The 21,689-nt window shown below is 38.5% G+C and overlaps 1 protein-coding gene and 1 non-coding gene across 2 annotated transcripts; one reads left to right on the top strand and one right to left on the bottom strand.

The window, feature by feature from the left end:
• Positions 1 to 9,064: 9,064 nt before the first annotated feature.
• On the top strand, positions 9,065 to 17,370 carry LOC146517418 (uncharacterized). The gene is made up of 8 exons (XM_085163839.1): positions 9,065 to 12,035; positions 12,280 to 12,393; positions 12,506 to 12,617; positions 12,720 to 12,804; positions 13,410 to 13,494; positions 13,590 to 13,723; positions 13,866 to 14,062; positions 15,247 to 17,370. The coding sequence occupies exons 2-8, from the start codon at positions 12,303 to 12,305 to the stop codon at positions 15,938 to 15,940; spliced, it is 1,398 nt and encodes a 465-aa protein (XP_085019965.1). The 5' UTR covers positions 9,065 to 12,035; positions 12,280 to 12,302; the 3' UTR covers positions 15,941 to 17,370.
• On the bottom strand, positions 16,240 to 16,312 carry trnav-aac (transfer RNA valine (anticodon AAC)). The gene has a single exon. It is a non-coding gene; the product is annotated as a tRNA-Val (tRNA).
• Positions 17,371 to 21,689: the final 4,319 nt, after the last annotated feature.

Raw genomic sequence — 21,689 nt, forward strand, 5'->3', positions numbered from 1 at the left:
CCCATTTCCTGGAAAGTGTTCATGCAGCATTACTGGACTGTGAAGGTCCAGGATGTCATGGTACTTGTCCTGCCTACTTAGCTCAGTAAAGTCCATGACAAATTACACAATCCAAGAACCAGGTATTTTGAAGATGATACGTGCAGCAGGAGTTGTAGAGCAAATTGAAAATAACATATAATAAATTAACCAATGTACTATTAAATTTCAGAATTACACACAAGCCAGTAGAACCCAGCTGATTTTGGGAAAAAAAAGCCATTGGGATCCAAACAGAACTCGTATCCAATGGAGAATGACAAGGCTCGTGCATGGGAGGCAAAGGTGTGAGGATTGGAGGGATGTATAGGAAGATGAGATGAAAGCCTACATTGGAATTTTGATTCTAGCTGGCGTCTACCACTCAAGGCATAAAGCAACATGTGATTTGTGGGATGCCAAGACCAGATGGGCAATATTTCGTGCTACAATGCCCCACAACCGCTATTCTCAGATCAGTGCTAACATCCACTTTGATGACAGGCTCTCACCTGCCCGGGACGCTTCAGGGATGATAAGCTTGCTGCATTTCATATCCTGTGGGGAAAAATGGGTTGCTTGTTTTCCCCTGTTGTTCAGTCCAGAGGTTGATGTGCGTGTCGACGGACAGCTTGTTGCATTCAAAGGCTGCTGTTGATTTCGATGGTATATATGCTCAACAAGCCCGCAAAATATGGCATTAAAATCTGGGTCACCCGTGATGCGGCAACCTCCTATGCCTGGAAGGTGCAAATTTACACGGGGGGGGGGGGGGGGGGCGGGAAAGAAGGGGAAAAAAATCACACTCCCCACCCGGTAGTTCCCGGGCAGTTAACCAGGATTGTGCTCCAACTGACAGAAGGGCTCCAAGGACACGCTGTCACATGGGACAACTTTACGTAATTCACCTTGGCAGAGTAACTCCTCAGAAGGAAGAGGGAGAAAAAAAAAAATTGGCTCTGGTTGGCACAATCACAAGAAACAAACCAGAGTTGCGATAGATTTGTTCCGCTACAACAGGGGAAGACTCTGTCATCCGTCTTTGCCTTCACCAAAATGACCATGGCGGAGTCCTACGTGCCCAGTTGAGGGGAGAATGCTTTTGAGCACAAAGCACAGGCAGTGATGGGGAAAATATGAAGCCTGCAGCAATCCTGTGCTACAATAGGTGCAAAGGCAGCGTAGATGACCTGGACAAGGTTGTTGGCATATGATTGAAATACGATTTTTGATAAAATCTCTTTTTAACATGAATTGCAATGTATAATAGTTGATGCAATGCTCATTAAAAGGATACAAGCATTAACCCCATGGTGTGCTCTAGTCAACAAGAAATAGAGACTTGTCTCCTAAACTCCACACACTGCACAAAAAGTAATGATGCAAAAAGTGTCACTGAGCAGTCTTTACCTTCAAATTTAACCCCCCCCCCCCCCCCCCCCCCCCCGTGAAATAAAGCAGCTGGGCCTTTAGCTAGCAACACAATGTTGAATTTGAAATAACTTGCCACTTGAAAACATGTCTCCCTTCCTGCTTCCTCTTCTTCTGTAGAGCTAGCTAGATTTTGAAGTATTGCAACCACAAAATGCAGACACCTGCACTCCTTCCAGCCCGCTTTAACCCCTGAATATAAATAAATCTGGAGTAACGAATCCGGTTTAAAAATACGATGAGTAGAACCTACTGATCTTTGTTAAAAAATGTAGGTAGTGGGGCGTGGTTAGCAAGCAATGGCGTAAGACGTTTTTTGGAAGAGCTCCGCACCAGCCTATAATTTTTTACTGATATCCATCTGTTTTTTGACACCTTTCTGTTGATTCCTGACGTTTGTATATATTTTATAACAATGACGAAACCTAAAGCTTCAAAAGCCCGTGAGAAGACTGAGAAAATCGGAGAAGATGAAGGTGAGCCAGAGAGTGTGGCTAACGAGCACGCGCTAGCTGAGGAGCCATGTGCAATTAGCCCCGTAACTTCCCAAGCAGCTAACCCGACGTCAGCCGACATAATGAATGCAATTGCTAGATTGGAGACTTCGGTTGATAGCAAATTAACTGCTATTTCAACCACGATGAACGCTGTGGAGGCCACTCTTTCCACGGTAACTGGGAGGATACATGATATTGAGGAAGCTGTAAATGGGCATGACGAGAGGATTGTCATTTTAGAGGCGCTCTGCGACTCGCTCCAGAAAGGATACGATTTACAGCACAAAAAATTGGATGACCTCGAGTCGCGGTCAAGATGACAGAATATCAGGATCCTTGGAGTTGCGGAGGGAACAGAGAAAGGAAACCCACTGGACTTTGCTTCCGAGCTTATTCCTAAGGTCCTGGGGTGTGAGAACTTCACGGGCAGGGTCGTGGTGGATAGAGCACACCGTGCCCTGGGCCTCAAGCCAGCTGACGGGGACCGGCCTCGTCCTTTAGTTGTGAGGCTGCACTACTATCAAACCCGCGAGCGTATCCTGAGGCTGGTAGCACAAAAAGCTCCGCTGCAGTACGACGGGGCGAAAGTTTTCATCTTTCCGGATCTGACCCCGGAGGTGCTGGCACGGCGTAAGAAGTTTGAAGAAATCCGCAAACGGTGCAGGGCGGCCAATCTACGCTACGGCTTTATTCATCCGGCTCGATTTCGGGTGACGCTGGACGGGGTCACACAGACTTTTGATAAGCCGGAGGCAGCCAAAAGATTCCTGGACCAGAAACTGGCCGTGGGTACAAATGAGTAGGGCTTTTTAACACAGCGGTTTACTTCCTCAGGTATATGTTTTTTCTGCATAAGCCTTATTTTTGCTGTTCTTATGGGCGTGTTGATGTTGGCTTATACAGCTTAGGTCAGTATTATTGCTGTTATTACTTCCTACAATATGGACAGTATAAGCCCTCAGGATCCTTGTTTACTCTTTGATTTGCTGTATGGGAGCCTAGTAAAGCTCACACATATATGGTTTATACAGCTTTTGTTTTTTGATTTATCTGAATTTTTTATTTATTTATTTTTTAATAAATAAAGTGTCTTATAAATCTCCCTTTGCTGGTGTGGGGCTGCGGAATGGGTTAGGGGTAGGATTGTGGCTACTACTATGTTCCTATTGGATATTTTGGGTGGAGAAGGGCTTCGTTCGGGGAGGCCCCTCATTTTTAGTGGGACTGTTCTTCTGTGGTAATAGCTTTGGATGCTGAAAAAGCTTTTGATCAGGTCGAGTGGCCGTATATGTTTACTGTATTATCCAAATTTGGATTTGGTGATTCTTTTATCAATTGGATTAGAATTTTGTACAAAGGACCTATGGCCTCGGTAAGGACTAATAATGATGTATCAAGCCCTTTTCGATTGCACAGGGGAACGCGGCAGGGAGATCCCATTTCTCCTTTTATTTTTGCCCTGGCCCTAGAACCTTTAGCAGCTCGTATACGGCTAAGTTCTGATATACTACCGATTATACATCAGGGTATTCCTCATAAGTTCTCCGCTTATGCTGATGATGTAGTTTTATTCATATCAAAACCCAAGACCTCGATCAGTCCACTATTGCAGCTCATTAACGCATTTGGCTCTCTCTCAGGGTATAAGATAAATTGGACGAAAAGTGAACTTATGCCTCTGTCGGATCTGGTGGACATGGCTTATCTGCATAATACTCCATTTAGAATAGCGCTAGATAAGTTTGAATGTCTCGGTATCACAGTCACATGTAAGGTGTCACAACTTTTAAAGCAAAATTGGGATAGAAAAGTTAATCAATTGGAGAAGAATATTGAGTTTTGGATCACATTGCCAATTTCCATGGTGGGGCGGATTAATGCCATCAAAATGGTAGTTTTGCCCAGATTTTTGTACATCTTTCAGTCAATCCCAGTGTGCATTCCCCAGTCATATTTTAAGAAGCTGGAATCTATTGTATCCTCCTTTGTGTGGTCGGGTAAGGTTCCTCGAATTTCCAAAAAACATCTTGTTAAACATAAGACTTGTGGTGGCCTTGGACTCCCAAATTTTAGATTATATTATATGGCTGCACACTTAAATATTTTTTCATTTTGGCGAAGGTGTACTCCAGGTGCTGATTTGGAAGGACAACCTTCATGGTTGATGATGGAACACCTGTCTTGTAGACAAACTTGTCTTCCAGCCCTGCTCAATAGCCCGATAAAAGTGATGAATACACTATATGGCAGAAATCCTGTGATTCAAAATTCAATTAAGGTCTGGAACAAACTATTGGGCACAGTAAAGGCTCCTAAAATGTATTTGGATGCTCCAATATGTAACAATCATCCCTTCAGGCCTGGGCTGGAGGACATCACGTTTGTGACATGGCAGGGAAGAGGGATTTGTTCTCTCAAAGATATTTACATTGATGGACATTTTTCATCTTTTCAGCAATTGAGGGTGAAATTTAATCTTCCTAATTCACATTTTTTCAGATTTTTACAGTTAAGACATTTTATCAAAGCATCTATTCCACAATACAATTTGATTCCTCGAAACTCGGTGCTTGACAGCTTCATGTCAGTTGAGCCCTACACTAGAGGTGCTGTGTCTCGCTTTTACAGGGCCTTACTAGATATATACAGTCCTTCATCTGATACTTTTAGGGAGCAGTGGCAGGAAGAACTGGGGGTGGATGTTACTGATGATCTTTGGCAAGAGTGCATTAAGAATATATATTGTAGTTCTATAAATGCTAGACATTGTCTGATCCAATTTAAGGTTGTGTATAGGTTGCATTTTTCTCCCACTAAAGTGGAAAAAATATATAAGAACGTTTCAGCCCTCTGTGTTAAGTGTTCAAGTGGTCGAGGAACTTTATCTCACCTTTTCTGTCAATGCCAAAAACTACAGCTTTTTTGGAATCATTTGTTTGATTTTCTGACCAAAGCCATTGGCAGGGAGGTCCCATGTACCCCCTTTGCAGCATTATTCGGGGTGTCTGAACCGGGATGGGCAAGGGACAAGACAGAGACGCAGGTTGTGTCAATGACTACTCTTGTGGCTAGAAAGTTGATACTTCTCAGCTGGAAGTCTGATAAACCTCCTACCTTCGAAATGTGGTTGAGACAATTTGGAAATGTACTCCATCTGGAGAAAATCAGGTTTACCTTGTCTAACCGAGAGAGTGTGTTTTATAAGATTTGGCAACCAGTCATTAGCCTGATGGATAAACTTAAGTGAAATGTACTCTGTCTTACAATTTTTGTATGCTGTATTACCACCTTGTTGACGTGCCGTCCACCTTCTATTGTGTTCTTTTGAAGGTGATTGTTGTATGCTGCTCAATTATAAAATCAATAAAAAATATATTGAAAAAAAAATGTAGGTAGTAAAAGTAAAGAGAAAAACAAATAGCCAAGTATAGATTTAAGTACAGTTACCACCTCATACAGTATGAAATAGTGACGCAAACCACTGAAGCCATTTTCCAACCCTCCTCATATTTTCTTTTTTCTGTTACGTGTATTATTATGACTAAAATCTGTCCATTCAGAACAAACCGCAGACGTTCACATTTAATCAGTATCTGTTTCGAAACTTACCAGAAATTATGCGGATACATGCAGTCAGCAGTTATTTCTCTGACTAAAGTCATGAAACTAGTTCTCCAAATGATGAGCCTGTAAATGTCTTAAACATGTTTATTAGTCATATTTTCTTTATAAGGATTTCGCCTGAGACTTTAGTCAGACTATTTAGTTAATATCGCAATTAGAAGTCATATCATATATATCTGTATATACCAGCATGTAGCACTTGCTAAAACCGAGGATATGCCATTGAAGCTTACAACAAATCAGTTGTTAAGTAATATAGAAAAGTGCAACCAGCAGATTTCTATATTTGAATGAATAGTTTACTTCTTTTCTAATATCCTATCATAAACACCAGAAGTCTGAACAGGAAGAGGTACCCAGGCAGACCCAGGACTTGTTTTCGACAAATATGGCTTTCACAAAGCTCTGGGAAAATGTACAGGTCCCAGAGGTGAGTTGTCTAGGGAGAAGGACACAGGATGAGTTAATCCCAAAACTTCCAAATTTATTATTGATTTATTAGAAGGGGTTTGGGTCTGCAGGGTGGTGACTTTCTGAGGAGTTGTTGGAGCGTAGGTCGGCAGGTGAAGCGGTAGGTAATCATTGAAGGGTCCATGTGATGAGATGGAAAAGGAGGAGTACTCCTGCAGTCAATGAGGAGATACTGGAAGAGGAGGAAAAGGACTGCTAGAACACAAAAGGTAAATTTCACAAAATTAACTTGGTTTAGTCTGTTTACCATACAAAACTGGCAGATAATCTGATGAAGACTGGGAGGAAAGGAATTCAGTAAAACAGAGTTAGTACACAAACCAACTGACAGACCACAACACAAACCCGGATAAGTGGCACAAAATGGATGAATGAATAAAGACAGGACCTTTTTAATGTAATGATGGACTGTCAGTTTTTTTTACTTAGCTGATTGGTTCTTGCCATAATATGAATTCTAACAGTTGTGAAATCGGGCTGTCAGCAGGGTACCAACCTGGCCTGACAAGGCACACCTGTAAAGTGAAACAGGTGTGAGGTGACTAAATCATGAAGCTTATTAAGAGAAGGCCAGGGGTTTGCAGCGCTTTCAACAAAGCAATGGGTGGCTACTTTCAGCAATCTCCGATGAATGCATCAGAGGGCAATTTAGAGGGCAAATTCCGATGCATTCATCAGAGTGTGAATGTAGATTAAGTTTGCACTTGTGTTTAGAAGTACTTGCATGAGTGGGTGTGAATGGGTGAAGGAGGCATGTTGCATACAGCGCTTTGAGTACTCTGGGAGAGTAGAATAGCGCTATATAAGAATCAGTCCATTTACCATTATGTGAATAGTTTTTTTTCTTCTGTTTTTCACCATGCAATTCTATCATAAAGTATTGTTATTGTTAATTTATTTCAAACATGTAAACAATATACAGGTACATTTAGTAAAGAATATAAGAGGGGGAAAATACTATACAAAAGTCAATACATTTCAATATTGCTACTGTTCAGATTCATTTACATGTTGAAAGGGAAGAAGTACACACTTATTTAATCCCACCCCTTTGCCATACGTTATCAGTTAATATTTAGTCAGCTTCCTTACTGATATAATCTGTAATAAAAATAGTGAACAGATTTCTGATATATATACTATAATATCACATCATTATTTAAATAGAGACATTCACTTAATTTCAGTAATTTCCCTTTCTTTATAGTTTGAGAAGATCATATTTTTACAACTCTTTTTGAACTGTTTTATGTTTGGACGTTGCTTTAATTCCATATTCAAACTGTTCCACAGTTTCACTCCATGCACAGAAACACAAGAGCTTTTTCTTGTGGTACGTACCTTCCCTGTTTTAAAGTTACAAAAAAAACCCTCAAATTATAACTTCTTTCTTTACAGAAAAACAAAAAACATATTCTGAATATTACCTGGTTCAGACTGCAAAAATAGTGAGTTTGTGGGTTCCCTATAACCTGCATTGTGGATGATTCGAACGGCTTTTTTTTTTTTTTTTTGAAGAGTAAAAAGTGAATGTAATGTCATTTTAAAGTTGTTGCCCCAGACCTCTGCACAATAGCTTAAGTATGGTGAAGTAGTATAGAACAGTATAGAACATAAAATGATGTTCTGTCGAATACCTGCTTTGCCTTGTTTAGTATTGCAATGCTTCGTGATACTTTAGAATGAATATATGTTACGTGAGCTCTCCAGTTAAGTTTTTCTTCTGTTATTACCCCCACAAATTTATTTTCACTGACTCTTTCAATATCAACACCATTTATTTGAATCTTTGCATTTGTATTTAAACTACTATTTTCAAATAACATAAGTTTAGATTTATTCAAATTTAATGATAATTTGTTTTTATCAAGCCAGAACTTTACTTTACTTATTTCATTAGTCATATCCTCCAATAAATTCTGCAGATCATCACTAGAGCAAAAAAAGTTTGTATTGTCAGCAAAGAGAACCATTTTTAATACTTTGGACACTTTACAGATGTTGTTAATGTATATTTGAAGAATTTTGGACCCAAAACTGATCCTTGGGGTACACCACAAGCAATGTCCATACATAAGGAGCAACCACCATTTAATTTCACAAACTGCTTCCTGTCTATTAAAATCTCCAGACCCAATCTAAAACTCCCCCTCTGACACCACAACGTTCCAGTTTTCTTATTAAAATATATCATGACCTATAGTGTCAAATGCCTTTGTCAAGTCTATGAATAACCCAGCCACATATTGCTTTTTTTCTATGGACTTTGTGACGTATTCTATTGAATCTAATAGTGCCAATGATGTTGATCTGAATCCGTACTGACTCTCGGTGAGTAGTTTATGTTTTTTTTGGGGCGATCGTGGTTCAAGTGTTGTGAGTTCGCCTTGTAATCAGAAGGTTGCCGGTTCGACCCCCGGCCTGGACAGTCTCGGTCGTTTTGTCCTTAGGCGAGCCACTTCACCCGTTGCCTACTGGTGGTGATCAGAGGGCCCGGTGGCGCCAGTGTCCAGCAGCCTCGCCTCTGTCAGTGCGCCCCAGGGTGGCTGTGGCTACAATGTAGCTTGCCATCACCAGTGCGTGAATGGGTGGATGACTGGATGTGTAAAGCGCTTTGGGGTCCTTAGGGACTAGTAAAGCGCTATACAAATACAGGCCATTTACCATCTATAAATTTTTCCAGTCGGTTGTTTAACAGTTTTTCAAGAATTTTTGAGAATTGAGGTAGTAAAAAGACTGTCTATCAGTGTATCTGGTTTTTCCCGTGCTTCCCCAGGATCAGTGATTGTTCTTGCTAAATTTGGTCCAGCAGTTACAAAGAATTCATTGAGACTATTTGCCACAACATCCATATTGCATTCTTCATGGTCATTACAAATGAAATACTAGTTCTTTTGTCCAGCCCCACGTTTTATAACACTGTTCAGTATTTCCCATCTTTTAATATTATTTCTAGTTATATTTAATTGCTTCATATCCTTCATATCCTTTATCTATATCTAAGTATAATAGTTAACCTATTTTTATATCTTTTGTATCTGATTTCTGCATTTTTAGTTCTCTTTCTTAAGTGTAGAGCATTTTTCCTTATGCATGCATTTTGCAGACCTTTTGTTATCCATGGACAGTTCATATATTTATGATTCCTACTATATTGCTTTATTGGACAGCTGGTATTGTACACTAATGTAAATATTCTAAGGAATTCATTATACGCACTATTAACGTCATGTTCCTGATATACTTCACCCCAGTTCTGTTTCAATAAATCTTTTTTAAATGCATTCATCTTTCTTCTATTCTTACTCGCCTGTACATTTTTTTTTAAACTGTCCATTTTATTGATCTTGTAATTCCTATCATCGATTGTAAAGAGAATTGGAAGATGGTCACTCATGTCGTTAATCAGGAGTCCACTTATTTTCAACTTCATTTGTAAAAATGTTGTCTATGAGAGCTGCACAATGTGATGTGATCCTGGTGGGTCTAGTAATTTTAGAGAATAGGTTTATAAAGTACATTGCGTTTATAAATTCGTCAGTGGTTTTATGTTTATTTGGGTTTACCAAATCAATATTGAGATCTCCACAAATGAATAAATGTTTCTTCTATCCAGTCTTTAAATGTCTCAATACTACTACCTGGTATATACAGCTAATTATTACATTTTTACTTTTCTTTACAAATTTCAACTGTAATGCTTTCCAGTACATTATCAGTCACCATCGTCATCTTATCCACCACATTAAATTTCAAGGATTTATCCACATACAAGGCCACTCCTCCTCCTCCAGTACTTTAGTTGTCAGTGGTCTTTCATGCCAAGTAATTAGCATGACAAAATCAGTAAATATATCTATGTGGTAGTTTAATTTTGCTTGGTCATCTTAATGTTGGGCTCCTCCATTTGCATTAGGATCTTTCATATGAAGAGTTCCAGTAAACAGTTATCAAATATGGGTTTCAGTCAGCAATCAATGTGGTTATTAAGAAATATTAGCATTAATGTTCATGACTCGTACCAGAACGAGTTTTAGTATAAAATGTTAACAGGGCTGAGACTAGCTTCTTTACCACCTGTTAGAAGATGTAACCTCAGATCCTCCTCAAATACTAATGTGAAGAAAAAAGGATGAAAGGTGAAAAAGGAAGGACAGATTATTCTGAATACCAAATGGCTGTTTTTCTTAATAGAAACACTTATTTTTGAGTTCGGATGTGGTTTGACATTTTGTGTGTATTTTTGCAGATTGTAGTCATTTTCTTGCAAAGAAGGAAAGAGAAGAGGTGTTTTGTTTTGTTTTTTTGGTTTTTTTGCCCATGTACTGAGTTAGGGGAAGTCCAAAAGTCAGAAGATGGAAGGTGCCTCTGTGAAAATGGTGAGAGGGGCTAAAACATCAATATCAGAGGGGCAAAAAAAGAAAAAAAGTCATTATTCAAAGTAATTATACTCCACTTAGAAAGTCTGTATTTTGTACAAATTGTCATTACAATAAGTTTGTAAGTTTGACTGACTCATCCAGACCTTTATGTCTTTAAGATATACTTATATTTGACTAAGTGAACAGTTTCATTTGGCCTCATAGATAAATATGGCTGGGCTCTGACATCGTAGTAATGCAGTGTTTTTAATAATTCTTAAACAGCACTTTGTTTAAGCAAAAACAAAGTGCTGTTGACTGCCGCATTTATTTGTCTGTAAAATTTCAGATATGTGTCAGAGATTATCCCAAGGTTCCTAGCCTGTGTTTTAAGGAGTTATAAAACTCCCAGGTAATTCTTCAGCTTCTCAGTTAATAATTAATAGACCTCTGTTTTAGACTCCTTTATAGTAAAATGCAGGCCATCCATTTTTTGACATGAATCCATATGAAATTGTGATTTCCAAAATTCAAAGTGTAAACCTAATGCATTGCAATTAAAAAGGCTGTTATGTTGGCAAATAATTTGACCTAGAGGGGGCATGTACAAAGAAAAAAAGACAAGGTAGAACCCTGTGGAACTCCAGCAGTCATAATAGCTGATGTAGAAAAGTATTACCAGTGTTACCTGAAAAAGTCTAAGAGAAAGTTTAATTTAAGCCACTTAACATGAATCTGACTATGACTGGCTATATATAAATCACAACACCCAAATTATAATTCCTTTGACATGTTTTAGCCATCTGCTACAGATCATTGTTACTGCAGTTCGGCATTTATAGATCTGGTAGAACAAGTTATTGTTAAAATCAACTGCTTTAAATTGTGAAATAGATTTTAGCCAAAAATCATTTCCAGACTCTGGCCATATAGTCCGAATACAATATGTATATAATGCGAATGAGAATCTAAACACATAGAGAACCTAAAACTTCAGCACGGACCATTTAAACTTAACATGTTTGTATGATCATGATAAAATGTTTTCTAGGTTAGCTTGCACATGGATGCAAAACACTAAATCTGAACAAACATTTAATTTTTCATCCTGTTTTTAATACAGTTTAAATGTCAGTGTGGTTCACATGCAAATGCAGCTACTGCTAATGCATTAATATAGATAACACGCTGTGTTTTTGTGTGTGTTGCTGTGCACACTCAAAAATGCTACATCCTGGAGGAAATGACTCTGTACTTAAGTCAAAGAAGAAAAAGAATGAATAAACACAGATAAAACTGAAGGAAAAACCCAGGAGGAGGTGGTTTCCACCCTTATTAATCAGCTGAATAACTGGATTAGAGGAAAGTAAAACCTTAACGTTAAACATTTAGAAAGGAAGATCAACTTTCAGGAGTTCATGTTTGTCAGAAGAGTTTTGTGTATTCAAGAACTCGTCTCGACTTCTGGCAGTGACGTTTACAGTGACTTAACTTTTTTTGTTGTTGTTTGTTTTTGGGGTTTTTTCGGGTGGTTCAGGTGATACGCAAAGACGTCCCATGATGCTCTTTGACAGTATATCAGGTGGAATCAAATCAGCAGTTGAGAGCAGATCAGTCGCAGGTCAACCAGCAGGTAAGTCACTGACTGAAGTCGTTGACTGTTTTCTTAGTCTGTGTAAGTGGAAGCACAGAGGACAAAATGAGGCAGGATTTTCTGTTTTATCACCTGTTTATAGAACTTATTCTTGTTGTATTTGTATTAATGTATTTCTATATGTTTGTGTGTTACTGCATGCACAAAAAAAGAGTGAGGAATCAGAATCATCTGTATCTTGTCAGCCCCATGATTTTTTACTTTATTTTTTACGGTCTCTAAGTAAGAAAACTGACTACCTGAAGAATGGACAGAAACAAAAAAACCCTTTCACTGTTTATTCTGCTGCTACTGCTACTGGTCTGCAAAAGTGAGGAGTGTCCCAGCCTTCCAAAGAGTTAGTCGTCTTCTTTTCTCCCCTCTTGATTTATATCATATAACAAACTTTAAGATCTGTTTTTTGATATTTACTCATTTTCATCCCATCTCTCCTGTTTTAATTCTCACAGATCTCACTTGCTACAGTGACTACAATAGAAACATCACCTGTTTGTGGAACAGCAAATACGTGTCTGATGACACTGCATGCACCATACATGCTCACTATAAATCTCGCTACCTGTAAGGACCTCGGTCACAAAGAAAAATCCTCAACAAATACTCACAATACATAAATCACACCTGTCATCATGTGCACCAAAAAGAGATTAATACTGGTTTCAGTTCTTACAGCGCTTCCTGTCACCTAAAGCCTTTTGATGTCTCCAGACCAGAGAAGTGCTCCCTGATCTTTGGAATTGAATACACTGTGAGTGTGTGGAAAAATCTAATTGTTTTCAAGCCCCAGATATACAATCATATGTCCTATATGTCAGTTTGTAGTCTAAGTCGTGATCGATGTTGGATTAATTTAAAAAACTAGTTAGCCAAATTTATCAAGCATATACTGCAGTTAAAGAGAGAGGGGTCAATGAGCAGCGATCTTTAAAAATTGTTTTTTGCCAGAATCATGCTCTTTGACTTGCTCTTTGAATGTTCTGTATTTGAAGTGAAGTTTAGGTAATTATAGCTTTTGTCCTGCTTCTTTTTAATGGCATGAAAGTGAAATTGCAATGAAATCTGAAAGTACAGAAAATCCTTTTAAGTGAATCTATTATTTCTCATTTTCCACTTCTGATATTTTAATTTCTATTTTACTAGACTTTTGCCTGTTGAACAGTTCAAACTGCACCGCTTTAGTCTTGTACTGAGTGGTGATACATGTACTCGTTATCTGTCTAAAAGAAGCTTAATCTCTTCTTTCTTTATGGCTGCTCTCTGTTTATACCAACTCTGTTGTCTGATTGGCTATTTGTGACTCCAATCTTTGACTTTGGCAAACTTCAAATTTGATTTAAACATTTTTTTTTTCAGTTTCTGTCTTTCCATGAGTTGTCCCTTAATCTGAGCTGCAACCAAATGAAGAGTGTAATCACTTCCTTCAAGCCATCCTGTCACAGTGAGTGTAATCTACAGTATAAATACTGGCTCTTTGTGATTTACAGTGCAAGCTATTCATGGTGACCTAAAACAACTGTGTGTGTCATCTTGCAGTAAAGGTGAATCCTCCTGCAGAGCCAAAAGTCAACTTCACGTCTGTTTCCTGGTTGTCCCAAGTCCCTGAACATGAAAGGATCAGTTCATACAGAAGTGAAGTCGAGTGGAAGAAGCAGGATCAGTCATGGAGTGTAAGTTTAGATTTTGTGACACAATGTGAACAAGTTTAAGTGTAAAGTGATCTTAAAAGTGCACGTTTAAATAACAACCCTGTGGCCGTGTGAAATCCAAGCAATATTCATTCTCAACTCCACACTGCTTTTTTTGTGTCAGGATCCTGGTGTGTACAAAAAATGTGGCATTCAATGTGGGCAGGAGTGCAAGGCAGAGCTGGAGCCAGATTTGCTGATACAAGGCGAGAGGTACGAGGCACGCGTTCGTGTGCGGTCTATTTTTCAGCACCGCAAGGGAGCCTGGAGTGACTGGAGCCCCACTGCATCGTGGGAGTCACCAGCAGGAAGAAAGAAAAAAACTTAACATGTGTAATTGCTATAAACTTTCACAGCACACATTGCAACCTGTACCCAGATATTTAAAATCACAGATGTACGGGATGTATATAAAACTTAGGTTTTTGGTAGCACTTAATAATAATGTCACAATGTTAAGAATTATTAATGTTTTAGTAAGGTATTAGCAAGTGTTTAATTCATACTAACGGTGAGTTACTATCAGTGATAGCTGTACATGGTGTAGCAGTAACAGATGTATAAATATATGTGTATTTAAAAATGACATACTGGGGAGGAGTAATTATATATAAAACATGGAGTACACACTGTTAGGTTCATTTTTGAGAGAGAGAAGACAAACATGCTCAAAGTGTGTTGTCTTAAATGTATTAAGCATTTGAAGGCTCAAGTTAAAAAATGGCTGCAAAGAGCAGCACACCCAAATAGTATAGACTTTTATGGTGGGTCACTGAAACAGAATGTTAACATGATTGGTGGAATCAGTTGAGGGTGGCCTTCGGTCTAATACTGGTGCACCTTTCTTCTTCTGCACCTCTCTGGATATCAGCCTTATATGGAGATGACCCTTTCGCAGGCAACACTCCCATTACCATGGCAACCACCTGTCGTTCTCCAGCTTGGCCTGTAGAGTTCAAGAAGGAGGTTGTCTTGTAGCTATCACAACCTCCATCCACATTCCTGTGAAGGGTCTTCGCCCTGTTTATCTGCCAGCATCAGAGTGAATCCAGACTATTCTTCAATACATTGTGTGCAGTAAAGGATAAACAAATGTGTGTTGCCAAACATCAAGTGTTAGCCTTAAAGATAAAAATAAATCCCATCAACACTTATTACCGCAATAATGCTTAAAAGTGTAATATTATTATAAAGTTCTACCAAGTTTTTTAACTGTGACATGATTTTTTAAAAATTTTCTTTATTTTATTTTTTTTGCGAGGAGGGTTTGTTCTCCACCACAGTACGTTCATAATAAAAGAATCAAAAGAATACATTTTTATAGTCACACAACGCATGCTTCTTATTAAGTGAAGACAAAACAGAAGAAAGACCTCCAAACAAACAGTAACTGAATGATGCTGCAGTAAAGGAAGGGGGCAGTCTTATGCAAAAGATTTGAATGCAGACATTAATAATAATAGTAATTAAATGAAGGGTAAATATGTAAACTAAATAAAGTAAAGTAAAGACAGCACTGAAGCGAGAGAGAAAGAACATGAGAAGTTAATGTTGCTGTTCAAAGGCAGCAGTAACAGTGAGCCAGTGCAGGTGATTTCAGACTACGAGAAAACTGAGAGGCTCGACAATGATCGATTTAGGCTCCAGAGTCTAGATTCAGGCATGTGCAGTTGTGCAGAGGTCAGTGAAGAGAGCATGGAGGCAGATAGCATCAATATGACTGATAGCCATGATGAGGAACCTGAGGCTGAGGAAGAGAAGGAGGGAGGGAATGAACAAAAAGCTGATTTTCAGAGGCTGTTTGGAAGCAGCGGAGGCGTGTTTGGCAAGTTTATCCAGGTTTGTTCTGACTATGAGCGAGTGGAGAAACAGCAGGCTGACAGCCCGGAGCTTCCCAGCATGGATTCAGGTGTTAGCAGTGGGGGAGAGGAGCAGCTGAGTCAGGATGAGGGCATGGAGGATGTTGATAAGTCCACTGAATCTACACACTTCCTGTTTCCACCTCATCCTCCCAGTGCTTTACCATGCTCCCTGCTCTCTTTTCCACAACTGCCTCTGAACTTGCCTGGGCCACGTCTGAGTCCAGCTTTGCAGCTCCAGCCAGGTCACATGACACAGGGATTTGCTCTGATGTCAACAGGCAGGTCGGTGGAGCCCTCTGGTGATGGATATATGCCAGTAAAACAGGAGGAGGGCTGAGAACAGACAGCAGGCTCAACTAGCAGGACAAAATAGCATGTAGCACTATTTTGTCATCGCAGTCTGTCAGTTCTCAGGAAAATGTAACATCACGTAAACATAGAACAGAATTGGTCTTTATTGTCATTGTTACAAAAACAATGAAAGGCAGTTTGGCATTTCTCCATGTGTGTGAAGTACACAACAGCGTAAGTATTTACACAATAACACAGAAAAAGAAAGCTGCTAAGTTGTGGAGCGCGCCGGGCCGCTGCGTTTGCTCGCGCTGCCATCTTGAAGTAAAAAAAATAAAAAAAGCATGTTTCCGCCCGGTTTCGAACCGGGGACCTTTCGCGTGTTAGGCGAACGTGATAACCACTACACTACGGAAACCCTGTCAATATTTATGCTTGATTAGAAACTCATAGGCAAAAAAATAACGTGACTCTTTCTATAATGTAAAGGCTGCCCTCTCTGCCACCTAACTGACACAAGTAAACTGTGGTAAGATTCCCTACATGCACTAAAGTTCTTGGCCACATACATATTGAGTTGCTTGGCTATAGAAATCCATACCGTAAAGCTCCAACGCACATTTTTTAAACTTATGTCATTGGCAGAGGAAGTTTGGAGCTGTGCAGAGCCTTGGTGACTTTTACTGCACCCCCACCCATTTATTATGAAAAAACAGCGCAACTGTTTTTGCTTTTTTTTGTATAATACAAAATGATTTGTATGATTTAGATTTATACTTGAAGTGGCAGCTATTTACTGGCTTTAGAAAGTTATTTTAAATGATGTCATGTCATGAATAACACAAGCTATTTTCCATGAAAACTAAAAGTGGTGAAATTCTCAAAAAATGAGAAAAAAGTGTATGTAATTTTACATATTTTGTTGTTCTGTGTGTGTGTTTGATGTGTATCCGAAAAACTTATTGCACCACAGTTTTGAAAACACTGGAAAGACCTCAAAACATTTTTTTTTAACTTTCTATGTAAACAAAAATTCCCACTCAGGCTTTTCAGTGCAAAATTTTGCAAAATTACCACTACATCAGGTGAGTTTTTCACTGTGCACAGTGACACAAAACTAATTTAACAACACAACTGATTTAAAAAGATGCATTTTGATCATGAAGTTTATCGTAATCCTTAAAATATGCAGGGCGTCACATTAACCCAGTTGCTTATGTCCAGCGTAACTCTGTTTTTATAAATGTTATTCAAAACGTGGCCAGTTTAATGTCTTAAACTAAAATCACAATAAAACTTCAATTAACTAAAGAGGTCCCCGTGATGCAGCAAACGAATCATTATTAAACCAAACTAATCATTATTAAAGGATACGAGAAACCTTGTATCTTTTAATAATGCGGCCATAAACATGCGCGTTACTAGGATCTTAAAACACTGGGGCTAAATAAAGACCTGAAATCTTTTGAATTTCACTCAATAACAGCACCAATTTAAAATTATTTACTATATTTTATAGTAAAATTTATATAAAATGTAAAACATTATACATTACCTAAAGGTTGAAGTTGCAAAAAGATACTGAAATAAACAATCAATGCAATTTGAGTTCTCCTTGTTTGTTATATATATTTTATTTGGTGTAAGCAGTTGGAGTAAAACCTAAAGAAAAAAATAGCAAAAATATGAATGAATCTCTGGTCTTACAGCTTGTGCTTTTATTGTGCCTTAATGTCTCCCTTTAAACTGTCCTCTTGTTCGTCTTTTGGATGCTCACCTCTTCTTCACCTTTCCTTTCACCAAACTGCTGCACTCTCGTTCTCTGCTCTCGCCTCCTGTTCTGATTAGAACGCAGTCAACATGCTTCCCTCCAAATCTATAATGTTTGGTTTTTTAACATCTCATTTATCAACTTATTTTATACACTGTATCAATCAATTATCAAACAAATATCAGAATGTAGAAAAGCAAATAAGCAATTTCATGCCATAAGAGCTAAATGGTTATCAAAGAAAATACCAGTCAGTATTCATGATTCCACCAGTCAGGAATGGTGGCTAAGCTGTCGTCCATGTTGGACAACATCTCCCACCCCCTGCAGGAGACTCTGACAGCACTGAGCAGCTCCTTCAGTGCCAGCTGCGGCACCCACGATGTGGGACGGAGAGATTTCGCAGGTCTTTCCTTCAAACTGCTGTCCGACTCTACAACAAAGTCACTGCAGATGACCACACATGTGCAGACAGACAGACACACACATCCCAAACACAATTGTAGCCGTCTCCCTGTTGTGCAATATTACCAAGTGCTATTTTTCCTACTATAACAAAGCATGTTATTCTATTTTGTATTGTACTTTATTCTATTGTATATAGTATTGTATTTTTGTTGTATATATCATATTCTATTGTGGTTTTTTTTTTTAACTTTTACTGCTCTTAAACTTGTACTTTCTGTTGGGACCAAAAAATGTACCACATGTGGAACTAATAAAGGTTTATCTTATCTTATTCTGCACTTTCCACCTGATTACATCTGTCTTCAAAGTCATGTCACTCTTTTGTTAATTTATATTTACTTTTAAATGTGCAATTAAAATGACTTTAGTGACATAGTGCACACATTATTTCCTATGGACTGCTGGATTATCTTTGTTTATTTATTTATTTATTTAAAGTTAGTATTATTAAAAGGTGCAGTCAGTCATTTTTTAGGTTATTTGATAGAAAAAAAGGATCATGTAGTCATAAACATACATAGAACAGTGGATAACAATGACACATTGTTAAACACGGCATTGGTCACTGTTTACTTTCTCATTCTTTAAGCATTATTCATCCTTAGTTTGGAATTTATAAATACAGATATACATCCTTAGAAAGAACCACTTCTGAACCTGATCTCCTTACTCCAAGGAGCTTTTCTGAGTCGTCATTGTTCCAGGAGGAGGGCATTCATACTTTCATTTCACCTGAGTTCACCTGTGGGAGAAAACAGCACCGAACAGCCTGAATATTTCTTTTAATTCAGAAGTACTTGGGAACTAATCTTGAGTGATTACTGACTAAACTGACTAAAGATAATGAACCAGAGAAATTCTAAACTCTTAAACAACTCAGGGATATCTGAATTTGTGTCTGGACCTTCAGACTCAAGATATAAAGGGTCATACCTGCTTTACCTCCAGTGTTGTGCCAAAAAGAGATCGTCTGCCAAAAACTGATTTCCAATGTTTCCATGTGCTTTTCTGTGTAATGTCTTTACTTGTATTGGTAAATAGAATATAGTGAACATGATTTTCAAAGGATTTATATATACAATTTAGAAATTACCTGTTTTTTCCAAGTATCTTTATGGCAGACATTACTTTTTGGCACAACACTGGCTAACCAACAACAGCTAGTTACAAGCTAATATTATGGTTGAATATTATGCGACCTACCCTTACCCTTATTCTAAAACTCACACTTCCCCTCTGATAAACAATATGATTATGTAACCAATACACCAGCTTACCAAAGAGTAACTGAAACAATATCTATAACAACAGAGGATAATTAATTCAGGGTCTGAAAGCAGTTTACCACCTAAGTCCAATATCACATACAAAATTCTGGACTGGAGCACGTATGTCCATAAGAACTTGAAAGGTGCTCCTTGAGATGTTCAAAGCTTGGGATATTAAGGTTGCCAGGGACTGGCAGATGCAAGTGGCCTTGGATCAGAGGCGGGGAGGTGTGGGAAGCCAGATCGGGCGCTCCCCTTCAGTCTCTCCTCTCTGCTCTCTCCTATCTTGTCCCTTTTGTCTCACTTCTCTCCATCATCTTTTCTGTCCCTTTGATGAAGTGAGGCTCCATAAATGCTAAAGAGGTGAGTAGTATTTCTCAGTTACAGTGAATAGATAGGAGAAAATAAACCGTAGAAGACTAAAGAGAAGAAAGAATAAGAGAAATAACAATTTAACATAAACCAGTGACACACTCCGGGGCCTGATCAACCCTGGCAGGTCCTCCTTGGATGAGGGTGTCTAATGATAATGGCCGAAACACCCGATGAATCCAAGGTCCACTACTGACGATGTGTCCCAAATCTTAATACGACAACCTAGATCAGATCTCTAATCTCCCCAAAAAATGGCAGATTAGCCTGGGTAAAAGACCGAAAGTTGAGGCACACAACGATGTGTGCTGCTGGGAACGTTTCTGGGCTGCTTCTCCTCAATGTTCTGTAACAACCTACTAAAGCTGTCAGGTGTATTTATAATAAGACTAAATTTCACACTGGTGAACTCGATTATCTAGTTAGGTGACTTCTAAAGGCAACTGATATCACTGGATTCCTGCTCTTGTTTCCATTCTCTGCCATATTCAGCTAAAACCACATCACCTTGTGTTTATAGCTGTAAAATAAAAGGTCCATAATGACATATGATTTTGATTTCATTTATACTTTTGTAGCAGCTGTTTCAAGGCCATACAAGTGAAGGCATTTACTGACTACATTAACTTGTTTTAGATGATGTCATGTTAACTACTTTAACATGAAAATTAAAGTGATTAAATGCTTGTTTTTTAAATATATTTTGTTTGGATTAAAACAAACAAGCAATAAGATAGGGATAGGGAATATAGGAAATTAATAAAACAAAAAATCTAGAACTCTGTATGTCTGTGTGCAGGATAGGGTGAGCCTTTGCAGTGGCATTTACAGTTTTTCTCCATTGGTTTGGCTCATTTCTTGAAACAGAAATTACATTCTCAAAACTCTAAGATCATTTGGCAAAACACTCTTACAGTTTAGCACAACACTATAGCTCACCTGCAAAAGCTCATATCTCTTCCAAAACTGTTCACTCAGGCTTCAATCTAAATCTCTTTCTCATTTAAACAGTCAGTGTCTCCAAAATGGCAAAGATCCTTCTCAATAGCTTTGGCTCATTTCTCGACACAGATCGGACATTCTCATCATTCTTGGTGCTTTTGTCAAAATAAACCTGGATGGTTGATCACAACAACATGGTCCACCTGCAAAAGCTCATATCTCCCCTAAAACAGTTCACTCATGTGTCAAAACTACATTTCTTTCTAATCTGAATAGTCAGTGCCCCCAAAATGCATCATCCCTTTGGCATTGTGTGAGTACTGCCATACAAAATGTTTAGATGTTTTGTCACTATGGCAGAGGACCAACAATATACAACAGAAAAGAGTAGCCTCCAAGGTTTGACATCACAGATTGCACTCACACTACCAAGGAAATTATAACCATTTTTTATTCACACGCAAAGAAAGTTTCATACATATGTAAAAAGAAAATGTACATTACAGTAGTAAATTGTATGAACACAAAATCAAAAAACAAGGACTTATTCAGTGGTTGCTGTACTCATTCTCCCGCTGCACAGTGACTGGAATACTTCTCTAAACTGTATGAATTAGGTAATTCCATAGTTTACAGTAATTTGTTCAATATATTTCTTGTCATATTTAGTATCAAAACATTCCACTAGTCCTCTCCACCTGCTAGTATAGACCTACCACTGTAGGCAGATGCACACAAAATCTCTACAGTAAGTTATACATTTTTTGCCTCACGCATAGTGCCCTGTCCTATATAACATATAATTCCATTATAGATTACATAGAGTACATACCTGTTTTCCCTGCGAAAGGTTTGGATAATGGAGGAGACTGTAGAGCGAGGTACATTAGGCTGCACTCGACAACCTGCCTCTGACATTGTGAGGCCATGGTTTATGACATGGTCTATAATTGTGGCCCGAATTTCATTCGGGA

This window comes from Neolamprologus multifasciatus, chromosome 6 (assembly GCF_963576455.1).
Source record: "Neolamprologus multifasciatus chromosome 6, fNeoMul1.2, whole genome shotgun sequence".
NCBI classification, from domain to species: Eukaryota; Metazoa; Chordata; class Actinopteri; order Cichliformes; family Cichlidae; genus Neolamprologus; species Neolamprologus multifasciatus.